At 37.7% G+C, this 25,407-nt stretch overlaps 3 protein-coding genes across 3 annotated transcripts; 1 reads left to right on the forward strand and 2 right to left on the reverse strand.

The window, feature by feature from the left end:
- The first annotated feature begins 2,001 nt into the window (after positions 1–2,001).
- On the forward strand, positions 2,002–6,678 carry bmb (brambleberry). Its single transcript, XM_062424608.1, has 12 exons — positions 2,002–2,268; positions 2,648–2,776; positions 2,909–3,094; positions 3,173–3,395; positions 4,099–4,215; positions 4,305–4,484; positions 4,973–5,179; positions 5,277–5,424; positions 5,764–5,825; positions 5,922–6,049; positions 6,144–6,265; positions 6,358–6,678. The coding sequence occupies exons 1-12, from the start codon at positions 2,002–2,004 to the stop codon at positions 6,485–6,487; spliced, it is 1,899 nt and encodes a 632-aa protein (XP_062280592.1). The 3' UTR covers positions 6,488–6,678.
- A 762-nt stretch (positions 6,679–7,440) lies between these two features.
- On the reverse strand, positions 7,441–13,289 carry LOC133984631 (GDP-L-fucose synthase-like). The gene is made up of 10 exons (XM_062424065.1): positions 13,249–13,289; positions 12,165–12,322; positions 11,941–12,055; positions 11,401–11,529; positions 11,233–11,306; positions 10,782–10,915; positions 10,280–10,411; positions 10,116–10,195; positions 9,324–9,423; positions 7,441–8,341 (listed from the first exon to the last, which is right to left on the reverse strand). Exons 2-10 carry the CDS (start codon positions 12,320–12,322, stop codon positions 8,286–8,288), a joined length of 978 nt encoding a protein of 325 aa, XP_062280049.1. The 5' UTR covers positions 13,249–13,289; the 3' UTR covers positions 7,441–8,285.
- Positions 13,290–14,927: 1,638 nt separating this feature from the next.
- LOC133984674 (leukocyte elastase inhibitor-like) lies at positions 14,928–21,896 on the reverse strand. The gene is made up of 7 exons (XM_062424124.1): positions 21,709–21,896; positions 18,656–18,839; positions 17,032–17,169; positions 16,829–16,946; positions 16,593–16,735; positions 16,305–16,472; positions 14,928–15,625 (listed from the first exon to the last, which is right to left on the reverse strand). The coding sequence occupies exons 2-7, from the start codon at positions 18,821–18,823 to the stop codon at positions 15,221–15,223; spliced, it is 1,140 nt and encodes a 379-aa protein (XP_062280108.1). The 5' UTR covers positions 18,824–18,839; positions 21,709–21,896; the 3' UTR covers positions 14,928–15,220.
- Between the last annotated feature and the right edge of the window lie 3,511 nt (positions 21,897–25,407).

Below are 25,407 nucleotides of genomic sequence, written 5' to 3' on the forward strand. Positions count from 1 at the left end.
TTAATTTAACATGTTACATAATACATATTTTGCTGTTTTAAATTCTTTGAAAACAATATATTTTTTTTATATATTTTGTAAATAAATCATAGAATAGAATAAAAATGTATTGTCCATCATGGTGGAAGATTGTCTTTGGCTCACCAATAACAGACATACAATAGACAGAAATTACATAAAAAAACATAGAAGCCATAAAATCATTCTTTAAATACATAAATACATAAAATATGTAAGGTATAAAAAACATAAGTGTATATCAGTTCCTGTGTGTGTATTTTATATTGTTCATTTTGAAGCGTTTAAACTTAAAGTAGGCCTATTAATTGCACTTGGGATAAAAGACTTTCTGGTTGCCAAAGTAACTATTCTTCTTCTCTGCTTCTGACTTTTTTCATAAAATATCTTATGAATACATTTTCACACGAGAGATAAATCTTGCTTTATAAGAAATGATCTCCCTTATAAATCATGTCAGTAGCTATGCATGAAAAACACCCTTAGATTTTGGTGCTTAATGGGTACACTTACCCTAACAGCTGAAAACATTAATTAAAAAAATAGAAAAGCACGTTGATTAAGCAATTGAAATAGTTGCATGTTACATTTTAAATAGAGTAACTAGTAATCTGTAACCTATTGCATTTCCAAAGCAACCCTCTCAAACCTTGCATGTTTTTAAACACCGCACCATTCGTGCCATCCCGTGCCATCCCGGATAAAGAAACGAACACACCCTGCGTCCACCCCTTAAAAAAATGCGAGCTCTTCCATTGGCTGCAGCTTCGTCATATAGTGCAGCGAGGTGGTGGACAAAAAAATCCGTCATTCCGATCAGCTGTGTGTGGGGCGACCGAGATGAGCGTGTTTTACTCCATCCTGCACACTTAAACAACAGGTACAAACACATGTTGTAGTTTTGCATTTAATCAGCTGTGCAGAGCGTGCAGAGATCAATCATTGCAAAATATTTTGTGTTATATATTGTTGTTAAAAGTTGTCAGTGAGTCGTTTGAGTGTTTTGAAATCAGCTGAGTTTAATTTGCAAAAGGGTTTTCCCATGATTTCACACGCAATGAAGAGGGTGCTTCACATTAAACGAGGGAAAAACTACTGATTTGAATGTTACTCGTGCATTTTTCTGTATTAATGGCGTTAAAAGTGTGTTTTTCAATAGTGCGTAAACGGTGCGTTCAGGGTCCTCACTGCAGCAGATCACAGACATGCCTGGGCAAAGCCTCAGAGTGGTGGTCCTCATTCATTCATATCTGCTCAGTGTATGTCGCCATCCAGTGACAATCTTTTAAGTCTGGCCGATTTAAGTATTAAAACATATTTTCCTGCAATTTAAAGCTGACTTTTCTTTAATTTCATTTCATGCCTGCAAGACAGTGAAAGCTGAATTTTGGCAGTGGAAGTTGATAAAGAGATCTTAGATAGTGATTGACAAGATGCAACCACCAATTCATAGGTTTAGAGGAACTTATTAAAATCTGAAGCCTTTTTTACTTTTACACACTCATGGTTAAAAGTAAACCCTAACACATATGTGGCAAGTGTCAATCAAGGTGCTACAAATACGTGGATAAGCTGTATTGTATCTTACCTCTTTTCTGGCCCTCACACAATCATATTTGACTTTTCTTTGTTTTGAGTCATTGTCTGGTATATGAAACATCACAAAACTGTGGAAAATGTCTTGTTTGATCAGTCCAACAGTCCTAAAACCCAAATATATTAAATGTAGGACAAAGAATAACAGCAGAAATGTCACATTTGAGTAACTGGAGCCATCAAATGTGTTGCACTTTTGCTTGAAAAATAATAAATGGTTCGTCAGTTATCAAAATAGCTGTAGATTAACTTTTTGTTCTTCACTAATTGATGAACTGATTAGTTGTGGCTCTAACAGGATGTGACATATTTGGTTAATTGTACTAATTGCTAAAACAAATTGAGTTTTTGCTTCTACATGCATGTTTGTTGTGCTTTTTTCCAGACATGGGCCGCCTCCTGCTCCACCACCACCTGCATTTCCTGCTCATTCTCCTCCTTCTGGTCTGCCAGTTCCCTGCAGTCAGCGGGCTTTTTGAGTGGCTGAAGCAGATTGACAATCCTCCTGCAGCACCTCCTTCACCTGCAGCAGCACCTGTAGCTCCAGGACTTCTGGCTAAGGATGCTCAGTTTGAAATAACCACCGCTGATGAGAAGTTTTTAGCTGAGGCAAAACAGCTGCAGCTCAGCCCTTTAGACAGCTGTCATCATGGGGTAAATAGACTTTAAATTAGCTTTAAATTTAGGGTTTCCCACTGTTGAACTCAGGCTTCACTTAAAGACACTTATGCAGACATGGTCACAATTGTATATAAGCCATTTGCAACAGCCTCAGACCTCAAATCACAACACAACTTGAGACTTTTCATGAGGTTTTTGGGGCTAAAATCTGCAGTTAGTCTCAAACAGATTTAGAGATGCTGCTGTATGGTTTTTCTATCAAATTGGACCCGGTAGCAATCCTCACAGCTTTTATCTGCAGCAGTTGTCCTCACATGTAGGGTCATAACAGCAACAGCAGCAGCAGCAGTAGTTGTTCACTTTCACTGGTGTTTCAATCACGTCTGAATAAACCATTGTACTCGTTCCGTAGGTGGTTGCCAGACTGAAGGCGAGCTGTGACAGCCTCTCAGAGGAGCAGCTCGCGAAGCTCGGAGTAGTTCTGTTTAACTGCCAGGCAGAGATCGAGGGGCGCAGGACTTACCCCTGCACGGAGGAAATGGTAAAACTGGGGGGGAAAAACACAATAGGAGACTGATAAGAAAAGTAGATCACAATAAATGCTTTTTTTTTAATAATGTGGGATTTTAGCCTTTCATGGAGCTTTTTGTTTTGCCTCATTCTGATGTTTCAGAGTTTAAAAGAGTGCACGGCAGACATGGATTCAGACACGTGGAATGCGTACCACATAGTGAGCAACAGAGCGCGCTCCGTGTGCTACGCGACTCGCCAGCAGCTCTTCCGGCGCAGGGCCGAGCACACCGTCAACGCTCTCATCTCCACAGCCACCAGCCAGCTCGACTCAATGAAAGAGCTGAAGGTAGAGTTTGGTTGGGTGCGCAATATGTGATTTAAACCAGGCTCAGATCCCGCTTTGACTGCATTATTTTAATAACAGGAGGGCCAGTTGGAGCTGAGGGAAATGACTGCAGCATCACTGGATAAGGTGCTTCAGGGCCACAGCGCCCTGCAGGCCCAGCAGGGGAAGCTGCACGAGGGCCAGGAGCACATGGAGACTTCACTGAAGGATAACCTGGAGCGTCTGGGACAGGAGAAAGCTCTCATCGCCTCGGGACAGGAGTTGGTAGCCCAGCTCATTCACGGCATCACAAGGAGAATGGGTGAGAACTTTCTTGCACCTTGTTAAAACATCACACTGTTAAAAAGATTCAGCCTTTTGCTCTATTTTGGTGTTATTTGACATAACAAAACATCTGCATCTTTCCTTTGAGCATGTACCTCCAACATGTTCATGTGTATCAAAATATATATATTGATAGACAATCAAAGAATGGCTGTGCCAGATATTTTTCATTAAAGTTAACACAGTAGTTCATGAGAAAAGATGCCCCTCACTCCCATGTGTGAACTATGCTCAAAATCTCATTGAAAACTTTCAATTTCAGAGAGAGACAGAAATCTTAGCATATTGATATTGAAATATCTTTTTTCAGATATTCTGATAATTAACTAACAGGTGGGAAAGTATCAAGTAGCATCAACCACTGCAACATAGGAACATTTGAATGTTTAATCGACTTGGTAAGAGATTGTTGGACTTTTTTATGAGTCTGCAGCTGTTAACATGATGGAGTAAAGCATTAAGTAGCCTAACAGCTTGTAGGGGAAAGTCAGTTGGACAGTCTTGTAGTTTTGGTCCAGATGTTGCTGGAACTTGAGTCAGATGGCAGTGAGTTGAATGCTCTATTTGAAGGGTGAGAGGACTCTTAATAGTGTTAATGATAAATTATTGGAAATGCTTTAAATGTTTCTACAGTCCATTAAGTGTGAAATATTAAACCCTTCCTGCTTTTCTTTCTTCAGAGAATGTCAGTGACAATCTGCAGGTTCAGGGTTTGGAGGTTCAGGACAGCCACAAGGCGATCGTTAAAGACCTCGCAGACGTCCGACACCAAGCTCAGGACATCTACCAAAAAATAGGTAAATGAGAAATAATATCATGATTTAAAACTCATCAAATCATTATTAAATGTGTAGCTCATCTTCTTCTTTCCCCTGTGCGTTATCAGACCACAGTATGTTGGAGTTCCTGCAGTACCAGGACCAGACCTCCCAGTACTACACTGACCTGATGAATAAACTGGAGCGTATGAACAGCACGCTGGGATTCATGCTGCATTACATCGATAACATGCAGAACCGGGTAGAGGACAGGCTTCAGGTGATCCAGGGTTACCTCGGCTGGGCAGGTGAGACTTACAAAGTTTATACCACAATGTTTCAATCTATATATTGCATTTAAAAGTTGACCATTTCTGTAGTTTTATTGTCTTTTTAACCATAAAACGTGAGATAACTCTTATCTGATGTTGATGAATCAGATTGCCTTTTTTTTCTTTTTTTTTAAACATCTAAAATTAAAACTTTTTTAACCTTTTTACTTTTGAGAAGTTTTGAAAAAATGTATTAGCTACAAATTGTGCAATGTGCAAAAATGTAACCCTTAAAACTGTGGAAAGAACTGCTTAGAAAGACTTTAATTGCACATAAACACCAGAGAGTTCATTGTGTTGTGGTTTAAAAAAAAAAAAAAAGCAAAAAAAAAAAGCGTTAACAAGACAGTTTCATGTACTTAATGAAATGAAAGTTGATCAGTCCTAGATGTTATGATGATCAGTTTTTCATGTTTCCGGCTCACTTAACAAGTTTCTCTTTGTGCTTTTTTTGTTGATTACAGGTTTGAGCCTGACAGCCATGTGGTCCTGTATAGCACATACAGGTTATTTCGTAGTGTGTGCCGTCCTGCTGACGTTCCTGCGGTGTCCTGGCTTCTCTCGTGCGATGCTGCTGCTCACCGTGCCTCTGAACGCAGTGGCTGAAATCAACCAGCAGCCGGCGCTAGATCTCACCAGCCTCAGCCTGCTGCTCCTCACTCTGTCTCTCGGTACGGACCTGAAGCTGCTTACAAGACAAATACAATGTCTCATATGATCAACTCACTAATGTTTTTGTTCTTTTCCTCCCCCTCATGATGTCCACAGCTCACTGGTTTATGAATCAGGTGTTAGCCACCTTCCAGATCAGAGGAAAGCCGGCGGCCCCGCTGTTACTGGCCTCCTGTGAAATTGTGGAGCCACAGAAGCCGGTTTCATCCAGCCCCACATATCCACCATCGTCTACTCCAGAGAAGTGAGTCTGCAGACGTCAACATGTACAGAATATGCTGCAAACACTTAAACAGGACCAAAGAATTTCAATAGTTGATGTGGCAGAAAATTTGGTGCCAAGTGCCAAGAAACGTGGGATTAATTTTGTTGTAACTCTGGATCAGACATACTTTTTATTTTATTTTATTATTTTCCTCACAAATAATCCCTATAATTAGCCCTTGATTGTGTATTTTAATGCAGATCCAGAACAAAAACTTGCTATTAAAACAGTTGTACAGCTTTACAGGAAAGCATGGAGTCTCTAAATGCTTTTTAGTCACTTTTAATATAATTTGTCTTCACTCTCTTTTGTCCTCAGAGAAGAAAAGGACGACTTCATTGAGAAAGACGACCTGCTGAATCAGGACAGCTTCCTGTCAGGTGTGAATTTATGCATCATCACAGTGAAATAGTCATGTGATATTTTGGGTTTTTACTAAATTCAGTCACTCATGTTCTCATTTTTCTTGTATACAGGTGATGTTGGCATCGCAGTCCTGTCTCCCTCTTACAGGAAACCAATACCAGAGTCCAGGTTTATACCCGTTACTGGGACACCTAATCAGTCCACTCCCAGGTTTAGACCACATGCAGTTCTGTCAGCGGTGAGCACATTGACTGACTGTCATTGGAGATATAACTAAAGCTCTTTTTGAAGCACTTAATGAATGATAATGAGCTTTTATTCTAAATTTTTAGGGTCTAATTGGTGATATACCTTCGAGGAACCTGGGATTTGTTTTTGATGCAGTGAACGACTCGCATGATTTCGAGAATGACTCAAGAAGTGCGAGTCCGACTCCATCACTGATCAGCAACAGGTCCGTGTTTTATACTTAATGTACACCTAAGTGCCTTTAAACACTTGAAGCATTTCATAACTTTCTTTCTTGGTTTTACTGGTTCTTCACAGCTCTCTGTCAGGTCGTCAGCTTTGCAACGGCATCACCAAAACGGGGAAGGCTTGTAAGAAGAGAGCCGTACCGGGACAAGAGTACTGCCGAGTCCACGAGGGCGGCTATGCATCCTATATTCACTCCTGAAATGCACAACTTCCCCTATTAGCTCAAGCTTTTTTTGGCTGAGGTTTTACTCTACAAAAAAACCTGTCAGCTGTTATTGTGTGGTCATTGTCAGCTCTGCTTTCTCTGCTTGAAGATGAGTTTGCTAAAAGATGAACTACATAGGCATGATTTTTAAATGTTTTTATACATTTTTATCGACATTTTAACTGTTCATTTAGTTAATAAATGATTTCTTTATCCATGAATGTGTTTGTTGGTGTATTTGAACAGAAAACTAGCAGTACTCCCTAAAGTTGGTTGTTTTTAATATTACTATTAGATTAATGTAGTGGCCTCTTAAGGGACATCAATCAGAAATCAGCTCAGACATAATATCTCACATTGGCTGCCAGTTGGTTTTTGAATAGATTTTACTCAATATGTGTAAAGCACTTTACCTCTGGCCCCAAATTATACTCTTCCTGTATTAACCTGCATGCACTTTGAGATCCTCCTGCACTTATGTAAGGTTGAGGACTAAAGGAGAACAAGCTTTTGTCAGGATACCACTGGTTGTGGAATGACATGTCCGAGAATCAGACTAATATTTAATATCTTCTATGTTAAGAAAAGTCACTTTTATAATAAGGCTTATTTGTGTTTACTGATGTATATATGTGATTGTGTATTTATTTGGCATTTTATTCTATCCTTTGTCCGCCTGATTAAAGCACTTTGTAATTGCTTGTTTTATTAAGTGTTACATAAATAAACTTCATTACATGTGATAATAATGAAAGCCTAAGATATCTCTTTGTAATCATAAAACATGATTAGAAACCTCAGCCTGTCACATAAGCCTGAAAAGACTCAGGCAAGAAATTCAACATATAAACTTGAGTAAAAAAAAAGAAGTAATTTGTTTATTGAATTAAATAAATCTACACCAGGTTATTTAAAAGATCCCATAATGTTGAAATGGGGGTTTTTATTTCTTTTTGATATTAAAGCAGGTCTAGCTTTTTATATAAATACTGTGAAAGTATCAAAACGGTCAGTCCCATGGAGAAATACACATAGCCTGTATTCAGAAGCTGCTTTTAAACGAGCTATTTGGACTCTAATAAGGCTATGATGTCTATATAATGAACTATCCACTCAGTATTTGGCTTGGAGGGGTTAGTGGGACGCCCCTCCTGAAATAAATTAAATGTTTCTTCATGTTATTTACCTAATTTCATGTGGACTTGTTTCATTTCAGCTCACTGACTCTCTACTGCATTTTTCTCTCATTTATATTAATGCTAGGTTCTCTCCTCTGTGGCTCCAAACCTTTAAAAGAATAAAGATAACTCAGTGATGTAAATAATCAATACTACACAGAATATCAATAAAAGAAATGTACCAGACCTTGTATTCCCAGATTGAAGCAGTCAAATAACAACCAAGATGATCAACACTACCATAGTGAATAAAAAATTGGAAATCCTACATACAGGTGGTAGAAAAACAATGCTAACAGGTATTAATAGTATTGTACCCAAAGAGAAAAAGTCTACAACATGATTCATAATCTGATACAATATAATGTTGCAGACAGTGAGATATTCAGTCCAGCTCACTGAGTGCACAGACGGGAGCGACGGACAGATTCATGCTGACAGACTTCATTCATTTTAGACTTCCTGCCACCTTTTCTTCTTCTTCCTCCTGCTGCTGTCTCCATATCTGCCAACACCACCTCCTCCGCTCTCTCTCTCGCTTTTCTTCTCCTCTGTCAACAGAACGGGTCGTTGTGTCGACAGACTTTGTGCCCGCTTGTTTTTTGGGAGAGTTTTCACTTGCGAGCCGTGTCGTAGTTGGCGACAAACCAATCGCAGGTTTCCTTCAAAGCTGTGAGAGAGAAGAAGAAGAAGAATGGGTGAAGACAAAAAGATGACAGTCATTATGAAATGTGACACTGATGACGTCTAGAGTTGGCAAAGACTCATCAAGACGGCACGATACATCACTGGGACCCGGCTTCCTGCAATCTGGGACATTTACAAATCTCGCTGTCAGGGCAGGACCTTTAAACATCCTCCGTGACTCAACACATCCTGGATACCAACCATAGACTGTATGATACCAACGCTTCCAAATACTTCCCTCTGGCAGGCGATACAGGACAGTTCAGTCACACACTACAAGACCGAAAAACAGCTTCTTCCCCCAAACTGTTGCAACTGTTTGTACCTTTTTTATGTTGCATATTTCACTTTATTGCTTTTATAGATTATTAATGTTTTATTTATGTCTTAAATTGCTTTTTATTTTTCTTAAAATGTTCTTATGGCTTAGGGAAGGTTATCTAAATGTTGTTGTATTGTTGTCTGACCATCAATATAATGACAAAGCTACTACTACTACTACTGCTACACACAAACCTTTCATCTTTCCACACACTTTTCATTAGGAAAGGTTTAAATGATAAATATCAACAACAGCAGATTAGTTATTCTTAAACAGTTATTATTAATATTAACATTAATTCTGAACTGCTAAAATCAAATGTTCTGCTATTCTCTGGTAAATTATTGTATTAATTCAAGATTGTTTGTAAGTGACAAGATACATCACTCTCTAACACCAGAGTGTGTTTTTGTAGTTTTAAAGAGCTGCAACTGTTGATTGAGTTGATTTTCAGGTGTCATATTTTAAATTTTAGTTGTTATAGCCTTTAGTTACTTGCAAATGTTGACAGATAAACCAAATATGATTGATAAGTGGATTATATACTGGATTTGAATAAGATAAAATGTTAAAATGTAACTGAACACCATACTTACATAAAGACATACACACACATTTATGTAATTCAATAAGTGAGTCCCACCTTGTTTAAACGGTGTGAAGGTGAAGTCTGGTAGATACTGGTGCAGCTTTGCATTACTGGCCGTCTTCTTGAACTGGCCATCTGCTTTACTGGTATCATACTACAGCGTGAAGGTCAAGGAAATCACACACAACTGATCAGACCACAATATGGCAATATTTTTGGTTAACCTTTTGGTTTTACATATCTCAGTTTAAAGTTATTTTATGACAGTGCAACAAGAATTCCAGGTGTTTAGAATTCAAATATTCATTAGTTGTAGTTATTATTGGTGCTTAATGAGAATAAACTTGCAGCCTTGGAGAGACGATGGGTTTTCTATGTAAATGAAAAAGGTTTTAGCTCTTTTTTTTGGCCAAAGTTTCCTTATTTTCTTAGAGGACATAGTGCCGAATGTTTGTTACCCATATAACCATTGGGTAATTGCCTAAAATAGGTTTACAACAACTATCAACCATGCCTCATATTATGTATCTGCCCTTAGTTCATCATTTCAGTAGGATGCATCCTCCAGTCAAATCTTTGGCAGCTAGCTGTGCTACTAAAGGTCTTTCCTTTCCTTCACTTCCCTCACTCTTCATTCTTCCTTTATTTATTTAATGAATTTACATTTGGTTCACCCCACTTTGAGTTTTCTCCTTCATGTTACTTACCTGCCGAGACACATTTGCCAGCCTGAATACAAATAATGTCGCTGAAGACAGAAGTTATATAAGTTATATAATATAATATAATGTGACAGTTAACAGCTCTGAAATTCAGCTGTGATGACCTCCGTTAATTAAAGGATACCACCACTTCTCCTTTAAAGCCCAGTCCTTCTACAACGGCTTCTGCTGCTTCTTTGATGGACACTTCATCTTCCTCGCCGACTGGAACCGACAGACACAACAGAATAATTATACTTTACTTTGATCACTTTTAACTATTAATACATGATGTGTATGAGGACTCACCAGAGAGGATGATCGGATCAACCTCTGGATAATCCCTCAGGACCCACAGGAAGAGACGAGCCAGGTCCAAAGAGTAAATGAACTGTCTTCTGGGAGTGCCGGATCCCCAGACCACCAAAGGTTTCCCCTCCTCTGACCGACAAAGAAACATGCACACACACAGATTTTTTATGTTTAAATTAATTTAATGTATCCTTTCTTTTTTATATTTTTTAAGTGTGCTTGCTTTTAGAGAAACACCTGTCCAAAACTAAGCTTCCTAACAGAATCAGATAAAAGAGATCAAATACTGTTTCTTAGTCTCAGTGGTAACAACACAACTTTATAAACCATCGAGAAGATTCAAACCAAAATGTGTGAAAGCCTTATAAGAATATTGGTGTATGAAAGTCATTACTAGATATAAAGTTATGTGTGTTTACATCCTCAGTATCAACCAAAACCTTTAATTTGATGTATTACAGTAGGAGAGAAAGTGCTTATGTGTTAAAATGTGACTTACTTTGAGCAGTGTAAGCTTTGTGGATGAGACCTGGCAGCACGTGACCGTCCTCGATGCTGAAGTTATCATGAGGACCGAACACATTAGTGGGGATAACAGCTGTGTAGCAGCGTCCGTGCTGCTGGAAATACGCCCTGTGTAACATTAACACACTTTATCAGACTAGTCTAAATCATAAGACTGTGCACACAAAGTACACTGAGAGAGTAAGTTTGGTTTGATTTTATTCTGTCATAAAACAAGCTACACTTAAATAACACGCTTTTATACATATTCACCTAACAGACAAACAAAAGCACACAAAGATTCAAACCATAAACCTAAAAGATGAATTACAAGACGAACAAAATAAACCAAACTAAATGTTAAGCAAAAATTGAAGCATGACACAACACAAGATAAAAATACTAAAAGTCAAAATAACTTCCAATAAGTGTTTCTGTTTACAAACCTGTTGTGAACGTCAATCATTCTCTTTGCATAGGCGTAGCCGAAGTTTGACTCATGAGGTGGTCCGTTATGGATCTGGTGAAGAGAGGTAAAGAAAGGATAGTCACCGCTTTCAAACATGATACAGACCAGGACATGCAGCACACACACACAGAGAAACGCCTCTTACCATCGTCTCATCGATGGGATAGGAGGTTTTATCTGGAAAGATGCAGGTGGATAGACAGGAAACCACCTTGACCACGCCCACTTCATGTGACGCCTGCAGCACGTTGTCATTGATGTAGATGTTGTTCCTCTGAAGTGGAGAGACACATCAGTAGCCCACAGTCACACAATCTGAAAATAATCGTCAGAAGACTCCATAAAGATTCTGTTATCAAGAAAAAGTCTACTTTCCAGTAAGGCTGATTATATTAAAAGTGAAAAATGCCTCTAATAATTTCTTAGAGCCTGAGATTATGTCATCAAATGTCTCATTTTGTCCAATCTACAGTCCAAAATCTAAAGATATTACGTTTACTGTCATGTATAACAAATACAATCCTCACATCTAAGGAGGTTGACACCAGTAAATGACATTTTTCCTTTAAAAATGACTCAAACTCTTTTCTGTCCATCCACTAATTGTTGCAGCTCTACTTTCCAGTAAACAACTTTTTCAAACATCTTAATATCAATAACAGTAGACGTGCAGGTTCCTTTATACCCAAAAGTCCAGATTAAACTTCATGTTCTTGAAAAGCCCTCCGACCATAGCAGCCAGGTGGATGACATGAGTGGGTCGATGTTTCTCAAACACCGCCCGCGTCTCCTCCATGTTCCTGAAGAGAGGCCACACAAACATATGAGGAGAGTGCAGAGACTGTTTTTAAAGTACCAAAAAGTCTGTTTGTTTACTCTTAGTAGTAGCTGCTGAACATGGAGGCTCACATGAGGTTGGCATCTTTGGACGAAAGGAATATCCACTCTTCCCCATCTTTGCTTCCTCCTTCCTCTTTGACCACATGCTGTATGGCCCTCCCAACCAGGCCGGACCCTCCTGTCACCAGCACCCTCATCGGGCCGGTGTGATCCTCCTGACAGTTCATCTGGACAAAGACACAGACAGAGAAAAAGAGACGAGATACATCATGGATCCATCTTATAGCACACGGAAGTTAAGGACGTTAAGTGAAAATTACAATCTCCATAGCGATGTAAAAGCGAATAAAATGAACACTCAGGGGATCTATATAAAGATTTTTAACATAGAACAGTGTGTTACGAGTTTTAATTGCCTTTGGTTTTAGGGAATGAAGTGAATGAATGTATTGTTTGATATCATTGCTAAATTCCACAAGACCAAACAATACATTCTTCCAAAGTAACATAAAACTTTTATCAATATTTACAACAATAAAAATATAAAAGTTTTGCCAGAATATTTTCAGAAATGTGCTGAATACCAAAATAAATGTACAATAGGTTCTTAACATTCATAACAAACACTACAACTCACATAAATGTCTCTTTTTTTTAATCTCTTTTTAACCTGGAGTATTTTGACACGTCGCGGACACCATAGCAACCTATAGCGAACACGTCACATTCTTTCGTGCAATGTTATTGGCTAGTCTTTTCTATAACGTCGCCATTTTTATTGTAGTTTTTTCAACTGAACTTCCTGGTTGATATTTTTGGTCTGTAACTTTAAATAACAAATGCAAGGTCCTTATTGAATTAGTCCCGGTTTTGGATGATGTAATTATGTAACTACACAAGCCGGCTGGAGGATAGCGTCTGGTTACCATGGAGACGGCTGAAACCTTAAATTAAAAAATAAAAGTCTTTAATTTGTATTTCTTTGCAGCCTGCTCGTCGTCACATTCATCCGTGTCAGCCACTGTTTGGTGATGTGGCTAAAAGCTAAACACCAGTAGCTTTGTGTGAATAATATATGAGGTATATAAGCGCTTAGCATTATTATGCTACAGCTAAAAACTCTGTGCTAATATGACAAGTAAAGTAGTCTTACCTGTTAGTTGTAACCAAGCACGACAGGAAAGAGTTTAACCGACCGGTCGTCAAGCTAGTTCATTCATAAAAATCCGTTTCCGTTTTTACCTTCAAAATAAAATATATTTAATATTTTGTAAATAATATTTCGAGAAAAAAACTCGGAATTTCTGATATTAAAATCCCAAATTTAGATTTTAAATAGGTAGATTTTTTTTGTGAAGCACATTGCAGGATAAAAAATCTGCGCTGCTGCAATCCACCTGTGACATGTGGAAACGCAATACTAATAGTGATAGTAATAATAATGGTAATACAAATGTTAAAAATAAGAATAGTCTCCTTCAGAGAAGAAAAATTGTGGTTTAGCCCCTCTGACTGATGTAAAAATACCAGAAGAGGAACACAAACTGTAACTTTTATGTGAAACACTGTAAAGCACAATCTTATCTTTTTATTCTTATTTTACAATTCTAAAGATGTTATGTATGTATTTTTGTCTGAAACATAACTCCCCTTTTCATTAGAGAAAGAAAACACAGTTTAGTGTTTTACTCACTGGCGCAAAACACTATCTTCTTTCTTCTTCTCCTTCATTTAAAATGACAGAAACTATAAATGCAAATGGTTTGACTGCTGGACACAAGATGTCTCCTTCTTCACGGTAACATCCTTTCTCAGTGTTTGTGCACTGGAGGCTTTAAGTTTCCCCATCAGACTTGGATTGGTTTCTAAAGTTAGCTGTGATTATCATGCTCATAGGTCTGACCCTTAAAAGCTGGTTTTCAGTGAGCACAGAGACACTTTCCACTTCTAGCAGATCATTGTGTAAATAGCCCTCTAGTGTCAAATTCTGCACAGACATCATTCTGCACAGTGGAGCTCAAACATCACACTGTAGGAACAAGAAGAAACACACATTTTTGAGTGGAGGGGGACTTAAGAATTGGTTTGAAACTGTACTTAATATTTACATTTTAAAATTATTTTTTGCTTTAAAAATAGCTTGATCTTTTTAATTTGGTCCAAATTCAGGTATGAACTGATTCCATTATGAGCTTTTTTAATAGATTGTGACTATTCTGCACTACTTTAGATTTTGTATGACAGTGTTGTTAGTCCCTTTAGCGCCCTCCAGTGGATAAAAGTAAAGATGCAGCCACAGAATCTGATGCTTTCACTTTTCACCAAACTTGAGCAGATATCACACCATGGTCACTAAGAGTTAACAGGATGTGAAAAACCATCTCTGTTTATGCTTGGAATGCTGTCAGATGTGTATCTATGTTAGTTTGGGTTGACTGACTCCCACAGAGTTACGATAACCCTGTTTCTAAATAGTCTTTGCACACCCTTTAGGAGTTATGCAATGAAAGAAATTCCTGTACAACAAACACCATATAATTACATTCCTACAGTGCTCTGTTACTATTATCATCAAAAATAACATTACAAAAACACAAAAACAATAATATTAAATTATTTTCTTATCCAATCTTGTGGATATGTGTTGTTTTATCTGCTGAGATCAACAGCAACTTATTTAAAAAAAACAAAAAACAATGTCTTGGTTCATCTTAATAATCTACAGACCTAATTGTGAATATCTGAAATAATGGATAAACAGTTCTTATGTAAACTGTTTGGATAAAAACATATAATCCAGTTGATTGTTTCCATTTAACATCAGAAACACAGTAAAATCCATTTGTTTTATTTGTTTTACTTACAATACATCAACATATTATTAATAGCGATTACAGACGATCATTTCATTATCAATACCAAGCTAGTAATCCATTAATTCAATCAAATGTGCTCTTTAATAAGTGTATGAATGGTAACATCTATGATTTCAGTGCAAAAGCAGACAAAAAAACAGCAGTTCTTCAATTAGCAAACAACAGTCTAAACGTATTAAGCCGTCATATTAAGAATATTGCAGATTTTATTTGAATTGGCCCAAAATCTTCTTGAGCAGGTTCTGTCTACTAAGGAGAGGAGAACCTGCCAAAGAAGAGTATGGACTTGGTCTTGTTATGCCTGATGAAGAAGAGGAAGGGGTGGTCTGCTGTGAAGTGTTCCTCCCTCAACATACAAAACGATACCATGCCAGCCGTGGCCGCAGCCGCCTCTGTGCCTTCCTCGTTCACCTCCACGAAGGCCTTGTGGGCCACAGTAGACAGGAAGAGTCCTCCTTCGCCGTTCATGCCGGACAGGTCGGCCTTTCCCGAGCAGAACACATCAGTCATGCCCAGTTTAGCCAGAGGCTCGTTCAGCTCGTAGTCTTGCTCCAGCTTGAACTTGGGAAGATGAACAAAGACTTCTGATTGGACGTCCATGTTTTCTCTGTTGGTCCATTCATCCAGTTTCTCCTGCGTTAACTCCTTCTCCAGCTGGAAGAGAACACATACATTTTATTGCACTTCTAGCTCATATTTGCTAAAAAAAACTGAACAAAAGGAAACTCTAAAAGGGTTACACATATTAATTTTAGAGGTTCTTACTGAATCCTACAATCACTGATTAAGTTGGTGTTGTTTCATTGACTTTGTTCTGCATAAATGATGTTTTAATACCTGTGGTTGTTAGGTTCCTATTAGAAAAATGTCAAGTCCTTAACATTTATAAATCCAGAGCATAGCTACAACTACTGATTATTTTCATTGTCTATTGTCTGTCAATTACTTGTTTGATTAATTTGCTAAGTCGATACAATAGAAGAGAATAAAAGAGCTCTTTTTTCTTCTTTTTTGTTGTTTTATAGTGACAAAAATATATATATTTACGATGTTATGAAACAGATAACAGCCGCAAATCTTCACATTATAGAAGATGTAAAATGTAAATTGTTTGCTGGATGAATGACAAGTAATTGTTTATCGAAACTATTGTTGATCGACTTATCAACTGTAGATTAGTCTCCGTACTAATATAGAGGTATTATTCCTTTTTTAATGAGTTGAATGCTTTGCAGAAGCTCCTACGGTACAGCCTCCATTACCACATGAACCAAATTAAGCCAGAAACAGGATCCTCTCTTCATGCAGGTATAGCTGTTCTTAGGTTGCGTACCGTCAGCAGAGGGTCAGAGCCGTCATCGGTCTCATCTGGCAGCAGGATGAACATGCTGAGCTCCTCCTCCATGTACGGCAGCTCCAGGACCTGCAGACTATGCTCAAGGATGTAGTTGAAGGGGAACTTCTTCATCTGGTACATCATCTGGACCGGCTTGCTTTCATTCTGACACACACAAGAAGCACAGAGCATCGGGGGTTTTAAAAAAGTGCACGTCTGGTTGGCTCAAACTGTGTTTTCTCTATTGTAACTTTATGTCTCTGCAGATTTCGGCTTGGTTTTCACCTTGTTGACTTTAAAGGGCATCTCTTTGGTGGCTGCGGCATCAAAGCGGTTCATCCAGTTTCCCTTGAAGTAGATGGCATTGACCAGAGCCAATCTTGTCATAGAGCTGACTGTTCCTGGCTTCAGAAGATCTTTAATCTTATCTGAAAGGAAACAAAACAGATGTCGATTTATTGCAGAACAAATTTTGGGTTGTTGTAATGATTTCTTTTTTTTTAAGTGAATCAAACTCTCACTTTCTGTCTGCTGCTCCACCCAGCCGTTGATCTCCGCTCTGCATGCCTCCGAAGCCCCGATGAAATCAACAGTCCTCAGGTCTGCCTGGTAGTACTTCTGTGTGGCGTCGAGGAATTGCTGCGGAAAGCGGAAAAAACATTGTATCAACTCTGTCTTACGCATCCAATCAGTGTAAAATCATGCATAACAACTGATAACTCACTGTGAGGAAGTTGCCGGTATTTTCTCCATAAAGACGGTTGGCTAGTTTTAGGATGTACGATGCAGATGGTGAGTTGATGGCAGCGTTGAGTGTCTGGAAGTCTGCGTGGACGCCTTCGCCTGGGCTCAACGAAAGGCCCTGTGTGGAAATATTGAGCAACAAACTTTACTCTGGGATCAAAACATTTACTCCACAACAGATAACCGAGGTCATCCAGGTGGTGAAAATGAAGCTAAAAGGAAGAAAAGGAAAGGACATCTAACTTTAAAAATCTGGTTATTGGACAAACAGTGGAAGCATATTTTAAAATAATCTGTCCGGCTTGTTTATGATACAAGCAGATTATATGTGATGTATATTGTTGTCACAACCCGATGCTGTGTATTTGTTTCTTACACTGCACTGTAACTTGTTATTCTCCTGTTTTACTCTATTTTACCTTAAATTAATTTACAATTTAACACTTTTAAATTGTGCTTTAACAGCTTTTTATTTGACCATGTGCTGCTTTTATATTTTGTCCTGATGCATTTTATGCCTTGTTATTGAAATGTAAACTTGCCTTGCCTCTTGAAATCCTGTACATGATTTACACGTACCTGCTTTGCATATTGTATATATTTGCTTATATCACATGTTTAATGGTTGTCTTGTCGTTGACGTATGTGCCTGCTCTATGCACTATATATGGTTAAAGGTATGTGCACAATCTGGTCTGCAAACTCTTGTGTATATTTGGGTGTAGAGCTACTTTTCACAGTCTCATTAGTTACAAAGAATGTTACAGCATACTTTGTGGCCACAGTTAGGTAACCATTAACCCCCCCCCTTGCACAAAGCCAACCAAGAAATGGTTTTTCCCAGTCTGGTGTGGAAGAACTTGACTGGTCTGTAAAGAGCCCTGACCTAAACTGGAATGCCGACAGCGAGCCAGGCCTTGTCACCCAACATCGGTCTGGATTTGAGTAGATCCCCGAAGCCAGGCTCTAAAAATTTGGTGGAAAGCCTTCCCAGAAGAACAGGTGCTGTTACAGCAGGTTAATGCCCATGGTTTTCTTACAATGAGATGTTCAACAATCACATATGGTTGTAATGTTTGTTTGACCATATAGTGTATTTCTATATTTCTGTGTCATGTCATGTTTTTCATTCATTAATACATTCATCATCAACCCCTTCAAATTTCGCATTTAGCTAAAGCTGGCACATCATGATAATAAAGATGGAAGTAATCTGATTCAAATAAAGAAGAACAAAAAGTAACTGTGGATTTGGGGTTAATGAAATGAAACTGCAGCTCTGTGCAAGTTCTCACAAACTTCTGCTTTTTAGCGAACAACACATGCCTTGTTTCAGAGGCATTTATTGAAGTCAAAGTACAGGTGACACTACACTTAGTCATCCAGTCTGACAAGGCACGCCTCTCTGTGTGCGCCCATAGACACACCTGAACCAGTAGTCTATAGCCACCGACTGCAAAGAACATGAGCACTATACTTGAACAATCACAGGGGTGTTTATAGAGACAGGATACTGCATTTCATAATATTTATCTTTTTTATTAGTGGGTTAAATGCCACACAGAACATATCACCTGCTGGAGGTGGTGTGTGACTTTACATACCTTTGCCATCTGAGCAGCGGTTTCTCCTTTAGCTCCCAGGTAGACCATAGCCAGAGCCGAGCTGATGCTCAGCGGCGAGATGAAGATGTTCCCGCTGGAGTTTGATTGGCTCAGAGTGCGATACAGCTCCAAGGCGAAACATGTGTTTGAGCTGCTGATGGCGGCCATGGTTGTTAAAGATTTCCTGTAATGAGCAAAAGCCAAATTAGTGTTTAATTCTACACTGCAGAGAAATGCAAATTGTATTTATAAGAAACAAACGGCAAATTCAGCAAGTCTGACTCCTGATAGACACAAATGATAACACTCACTTTCACTTTCATACCTTTAACACCCTTAAACCTCACAGTACATTAAACATACTGTATAATCACACTATACTAACTCTATAGGTTTTCTGCCAGTTGAGGTCTTTGCACCTCAGCACCTCTAAGCTTTACAAAGTCATACATCATGTTTGTTGATTCTGTACAAACACCACAGAGTGAAAATAACAGGTTGTGGTTTTACGAGGTGATAATGTGTGACACTAACTAGACACAGTCACAAACAGGTTGCAGCAGAGACCCCCGGAAGTCACTGCACCCATCCAATAATAGTTTGGCGCCTAACTCCTGGTAAACTTCCGTTTTTGTACAGAATGAAACAAACAAGACATAGCATGTTAATTTGTGAGCTTTACAGGTGCTGGTAGGTAGATTTTGTTACATACTGAGACGTGCTGGTATTGATCAACTCATCTAGATCTTCACAACAACGTTTGATTTTGGCTCTGGACTTGTGTTGCATCGGCTTTGCCTTCTCCCCATGTTTCTTGTCTATCTATACTGTCAGCTATCAATTAAAGACATAAGGAATACAACTTATAAAGCTCCATGTACATAAATCTAAAGTAAAAAGCAAAAACAGAAACATTTTTGGATACTATACCAATAAAAATGAACCTGGGGTTTGGTGTTGCTAGGCTGCCATTTTAATCCAAAGTTGTTCATAGTGAAAATTATCCAAATAATTGTTCTTTTTAATTAACTCTTTGCACATGCATGAGCCTCCTGGATGTGCACCAAAAACAGTGTGATTGTACAGTCATCACAACGGTTTAATCACTAAGCTTCACCAACTTTTTGAACCTTCACCTCTAATTTTCAAACCCAAAGTCTGAGTCCAATCTACTGGTGGAAAGTACCCAAGTGTTTCTATTTTATGCTTTACTTGCACTTTCACTCCACTACATTTCAGAGGGAAATATTGTACTTTATGCTTTACTACATTTATTTGACATCTTCTTTTTAGATCACATCCTCGGTCATATGGTGCACCTGTTTGAGAATATATGCCAAAAAACTGCTTTTCTTGTGTAGTCTTATATAAAAAAAATCAATCATATCAAAACGTTCTACCTGTAAAACAATGTGTGCTTACGTAAGCTTAAACCAACCACGTCCACCCATCAATCAATCTTCAACTTTTAGCGGCACAGAGCAAAGATTCATTACGACATGCAGACTTTACAACCTTCAAATCAAAATCCTCCCAATGCTATGTTCCACCTGTTTGTCCTGTTTGACCCGGAAATACTTCACGCTGTTTCATCTGGACTTTAAACCAGTAGTTAACAACCTTTTTGCCTTTGGGCGTCTTACAAAAAGCAGTGTGTAGTCTGGCTCACATTTCAGATGTCTATGAGTTGTTAACAGCTCCACCGAATAGTGATTTTTCCCTCTAAACTTCTCACATGCTTTCATTTCAATAAATGTTCAAATGATCCAATATTTCAGCAAAAATCAAAGATTAGAGAAAAAGTTAAAAAACTGAAAACACATTTGTGTTTCAGAACTTAGTTTGTTCTTCTTTCCTCTCCCATTAATCATCTCACCACCCCTCACATTTATCAGCTGACCCTTTGGAGGGGCCCCACCCCTAGGTTGAGAACCACTGGACTAAACTAGCTAACTGTATATAAAGTAGTGTAAACTAGCTCCACCTCCAGCAGCTACAACAGTAACATGCTGCTCTAACACTGATGCTTCACTATTAATAATCTAATGATGTCATAATAATAATATATCAGTCAGAGGGACCAAACCACTACTTTTACTGTAATACTGCATACTACATCACTCATAATACTGCAGTACTTTTACTGTAATACTGCATACTACATCACTCATAATACTGCAGTACTTTTACTGTAATACTGCATACTACATCACTCATAATACTGCAGTACTTTTACTGTAATACTGCATACTTCATCACTCATAATACTGCAGTACTTTTATTGTAATACTGCATACTACATCACTCATAATACTGCAGTACTTTTACTGTAATACTACATACTACATCACTCATAATACTGCAGTACTTTTACTGTAATACTACATACTACATCACTCATAATACTGCAGTACTTTTACTGTAATACTACATACTACATCACTCATAATACTGCAGTACTTGTACTGTTATACTGCATACTACATCACTCATAATACTGCAGTACTTTTACTGTAATACTGCATACTACAACACTCATAATACTGCAGTACTTTTACTGTAATACTGCATACTACATCACTCATAATACTGCAGTACTTTTACTGTAATACTGCATACTACAACACTCATAATACTTATGTACTTTTACTGTAATACTTTAACTATATCACTCATAATACTGCAGTACTTTTACTGTAATACTTTGACTACATTCATAATGCTGCAGTACTTTTACTGTAATACTTTAACTACATCATTCATAATACTTATATATTACTTAGGATTTTTCATGCATGTCTTTAACTTGTAATGTTGTATGTTTACATATTAGTACTTTATTTCTTCCACAGCTGTTCTGATCAGGTTTCAGTGTAGCTGCTCAGATAAAAATAAGACAGTCAACCCGGAAATGAACCCACACACGACTGACAACAACATCCAACTCTAAATCATGGACGTAAAATATCAATCCTAGCTCATGTGAAACATGTATAACCTAATGCATATCTACATGGCACAGTGCGTGTGTGCGCGCGCGCGTGGATTATTACCTGATCGTTGTCCCGCAGTGACTGAAGCACGCTCTGCTCTGCTCTGTTCTGCTCGCACGCACTTAAAAATGAAATCGAAACTCAGGAAAACATCCAAAGAAATCCCCTAAAAAAATGAGGATCAGTGAATTCCCTTGTGAGCAGTGATTGTGGGAAATACAGAAGTGCACAGCAGCTGATTTATACGCCACACACACTGACTGGTTTTTGAGGGTGTGTGGACGCGTGATTGGGCGATTATGTCAATGGGCAGTGACAAAACTATTATACTGAGAAAGACAATGTTCAACAAATACAAGGCGGTGGAAACCTCTATATGACCTTTACACAGCTGGGGTGCTGTAAAATTATAATGATGAAATTATTAGATTTTGTTGAAATAAGGGTGGAGATGGAGGGTTTTTGTTTTTTTAAAGGGCAGAGTCCAGCAAAGTCCCACCCTTAAAACCAGCCAACCTTGTGTAATTATCATACTATTTTAAGAAATAGTACGATTTTTACACACAAATTATTCCATCATTTAATTTAATTATAATTTATATATATTTTTTCTTATTCTTCTTCTTATTTTTTTTTAAACCATTTTATCTCTCTAAATTATGCCCTGTCCTTGCCAGGTGTGGCAATCAGGTGGGGAAAAATCTACATATTGAAATGGTCTTCATTTTTATTTATTTATTCATTTATTCATTTGCCTAAAAACTGTTAAATTGTATATTTAGAAAATGTAGTGTATCCTTATAATGTAAATGACCAGAAAATGTCATGACATCACTACTGTTTAAGCTCCTTTAACACTACATTAATTATATTTATAAGGTTTTCTACATCATTTCATAACATTTTCATAAATAATTAATAGTTACGATAAACCTCTTCAGACCACAGATTTTATTGTTACACTAGTTACAAAACTTAGTGTTCATTCAAAATTGAGTCTATTTCTGTCTGAGTGATGAAATGAATGAATGAATGAATAAATGAATGAATGAATGAAATGAATAGATACCACACAAGCTGATAACAGATTTTGATTGACTCTTGGAGATCAGAAAAAAATAGAAACTGAGACAAAATACATTCAAATATTTTACTAAAAAAAAGTGTTAATGTAAAAGCTCAAAAAGTGAACAAATGCCCGCACAATGTTGTAATTATAACACAAGTTTTTGCTGAATGTGACACTATAGGTAATGAAAATGTGATGAATTAAATAAATAGTAGAGCTTTTTGTTTCACTTTGGATATTTCATGTTGTGTTGCAGATCTTTCTCTCTACAGCAGATATGTTTTTCTTTATTCTGGGTCAAAGTAGACATTTTGATATTGAGATTTTATACAGTGATTTATTTTTTTGTATGCTGAATTAAATGCTTGCTATAGGCGTGTCGGTAAAGGTTGCATGCCTCAGCTAACAGTACCAGTGAGCAGAGGTTACTCCTTTGAAAACGTTCATGTGTAGAAAGGTGTGTCTGATTTATTGCAGAGATTATATCTTGTCTCCACCTGTCATGGAGGACTGCGGTACTGCCCTGACAACCATTGAAACACGATAAACACTTGTGATTCATGGCAACCCTTGGACTCTCTGAGATTCCCTGTTACATAACCGCCATCCTATATCCTGTACCATTATAAAAGCCCCCCCCCCCCCCCCCCCCCCCCGTCTCCTTCTTACACTTGATTTTTTAACATTTATGTCTTTATTTGCACCCTAAGCAAAACTTCATCAGCCTCGTTCAGTACTTTTTCTTTTCCAAATAAAATGCAAACAGCATAAATCATAATAATAAATCATAAGTAGGAGATCTAGAAAAACTTTAAGACATCTCATATTTGTAATTAGTGCAAATAGTCTTTATATACCTAATAATTGCACAAGAAAAGAATGCAAAGTTAAAAGAGGATCTTCTTGCACAGATGAGCAAAATGTTTGAAATATTAAAAGAAGGAATTCAATTAATTAATCAATCTTTATTTATTTAGTTCCAAAATAACAACAAAAGTCATCTCAAGGCACTTTTCACATAGAGCAGGTCTAGACTGTACTCTTTAATTTTTATTTAAAGAGACCCAACATTCAAATATGACCAAGCACTAAGTGACAGCAGCAAAGAAAAACTCCTCTTTAATAGTTGCAGAATTCATGGCATGATTGTTCTTCAATGTTAAAAACGGAAAACCGGAAGTGCAGAGAGGATTTAACATTTATTTTCCACTAGATGGCGCCAGAGAGGGGTGTGTTACCTTGTTTTGAAGAGATTGAAGAGTTTGAACTTGATGGATCTGAGTATCATTGTTATTAAACTGCAAATGCACAAAGCCATACTTCCTGAGGAATCATGTAATAAATTAATAAAAACAATGAACTTCTTATATCTATGTTTTTTTATGTCTTTTTTGCAGTAATTGGTATAATATCGTGTGTGACTCTGTGTTTGTTCTCCTGCTTTCCGGTGTTCAACTTTTGTTTTCCAGCTCTTTTAGTCATTTAGTTTTGCTTATTTATTTTTGAGTTGTGTAAGAGTGTTTTCAGGGTTTTACATTTTTAATTTGCTATTTTTCTTCAGCCCTGCTTTTTGTCTTCGGTCTCTGCATTCAGATCCACCTGCTCTGCTATCCATGACTCTATTTTCTCTTTATAGGTGCCCCTGCTTTTTCAACCTTTTGGAGTTATGTCCATAAAATTGAAGCTTGCCACTTGTTGTATTTTGTTTGGATGATTTTAAACAAAAGCAAAACATGTCAACTGCTTAAAAATAAGCTGTCTTTAACAACAGGCCTCCACTTTAATGCTGCCCAGCTTGTTCTCCCTTGTAACACCCTGCTGAGTGAGTGGGACGCTCACATGCCAGCCTCAGTGCCTCCCGCTGTGAGGTGTTCTGTTCTTGAATTTGACATTGGCATTTCCATTAGCCACAGCATCTTCATGTGCTGTCAACACACTGGCCCACCATCACAAAACTCTGATCCCTTCACATACTCGTCGGCCATGTCATTTATGAGGGGAAACTGTACCGGGGGAAAAAGACACAGCCTTGACGCAGTTGAAGGCAATGTCAAAGCTCACGTTTATAAGCGCATGTGCAATGTTACTACTGCGGCAGAGATGAAACGAACATTACTCAGTGTACTGTTATGTACTATAAATGGTAACTATAGTGACTCACTTACTATAGCTATAGTAATTTGACAGTATGCATGTGATGTATATTCTCTATCTGCTTATGCCAACATTGAAACTATAGGAGGCTGTATGATGCTTAAGGAAGCATTACAAGACAAAATGCAACTTTTTACTGTACCAAATGCATCAAATTTAATGTCCTATATATCAGTTTATGCTGTATATACATTTATATATAATTCAACCTGGCCTGGATGTTTTTTTTAGAAGCTTTTCTAACTTTTTGACGAGTTAAATTCAAAAGAGTTGGAATAGTTTGTATCCACACAACATTTAGTATGTCATGATGGACTCCCTGGAGGGTTTCTGGACGGACTTAATTAATTACTATTAAAGTTATAATCCATAAGATTTTCATCACATCAAACCAAATAAGGCTGATATTTATTCTGCTATAGCCATTAAATGTTCTTACATTCATTAGTTATCTCGAACATTGACTTAACTAGTTCATAGTGGATGAAAATCAGCAGGCAAGAGGAGGCAAATCTTGCATGTCACATAATGACCTA

This window comes from Scomber scombrus, chromosome 8, assembly GCF_963691925.1.
Source record: "Scomber scombrus chromosome 8, fScoSco1.1, whole genome shotgun sequence".
NCBI classification, from domain to species: Eukaryota; Metazoa; Chordata; class Actinopteri; order Scombriformes; family Scombridae; genus Scomber; species Scomber scombrus.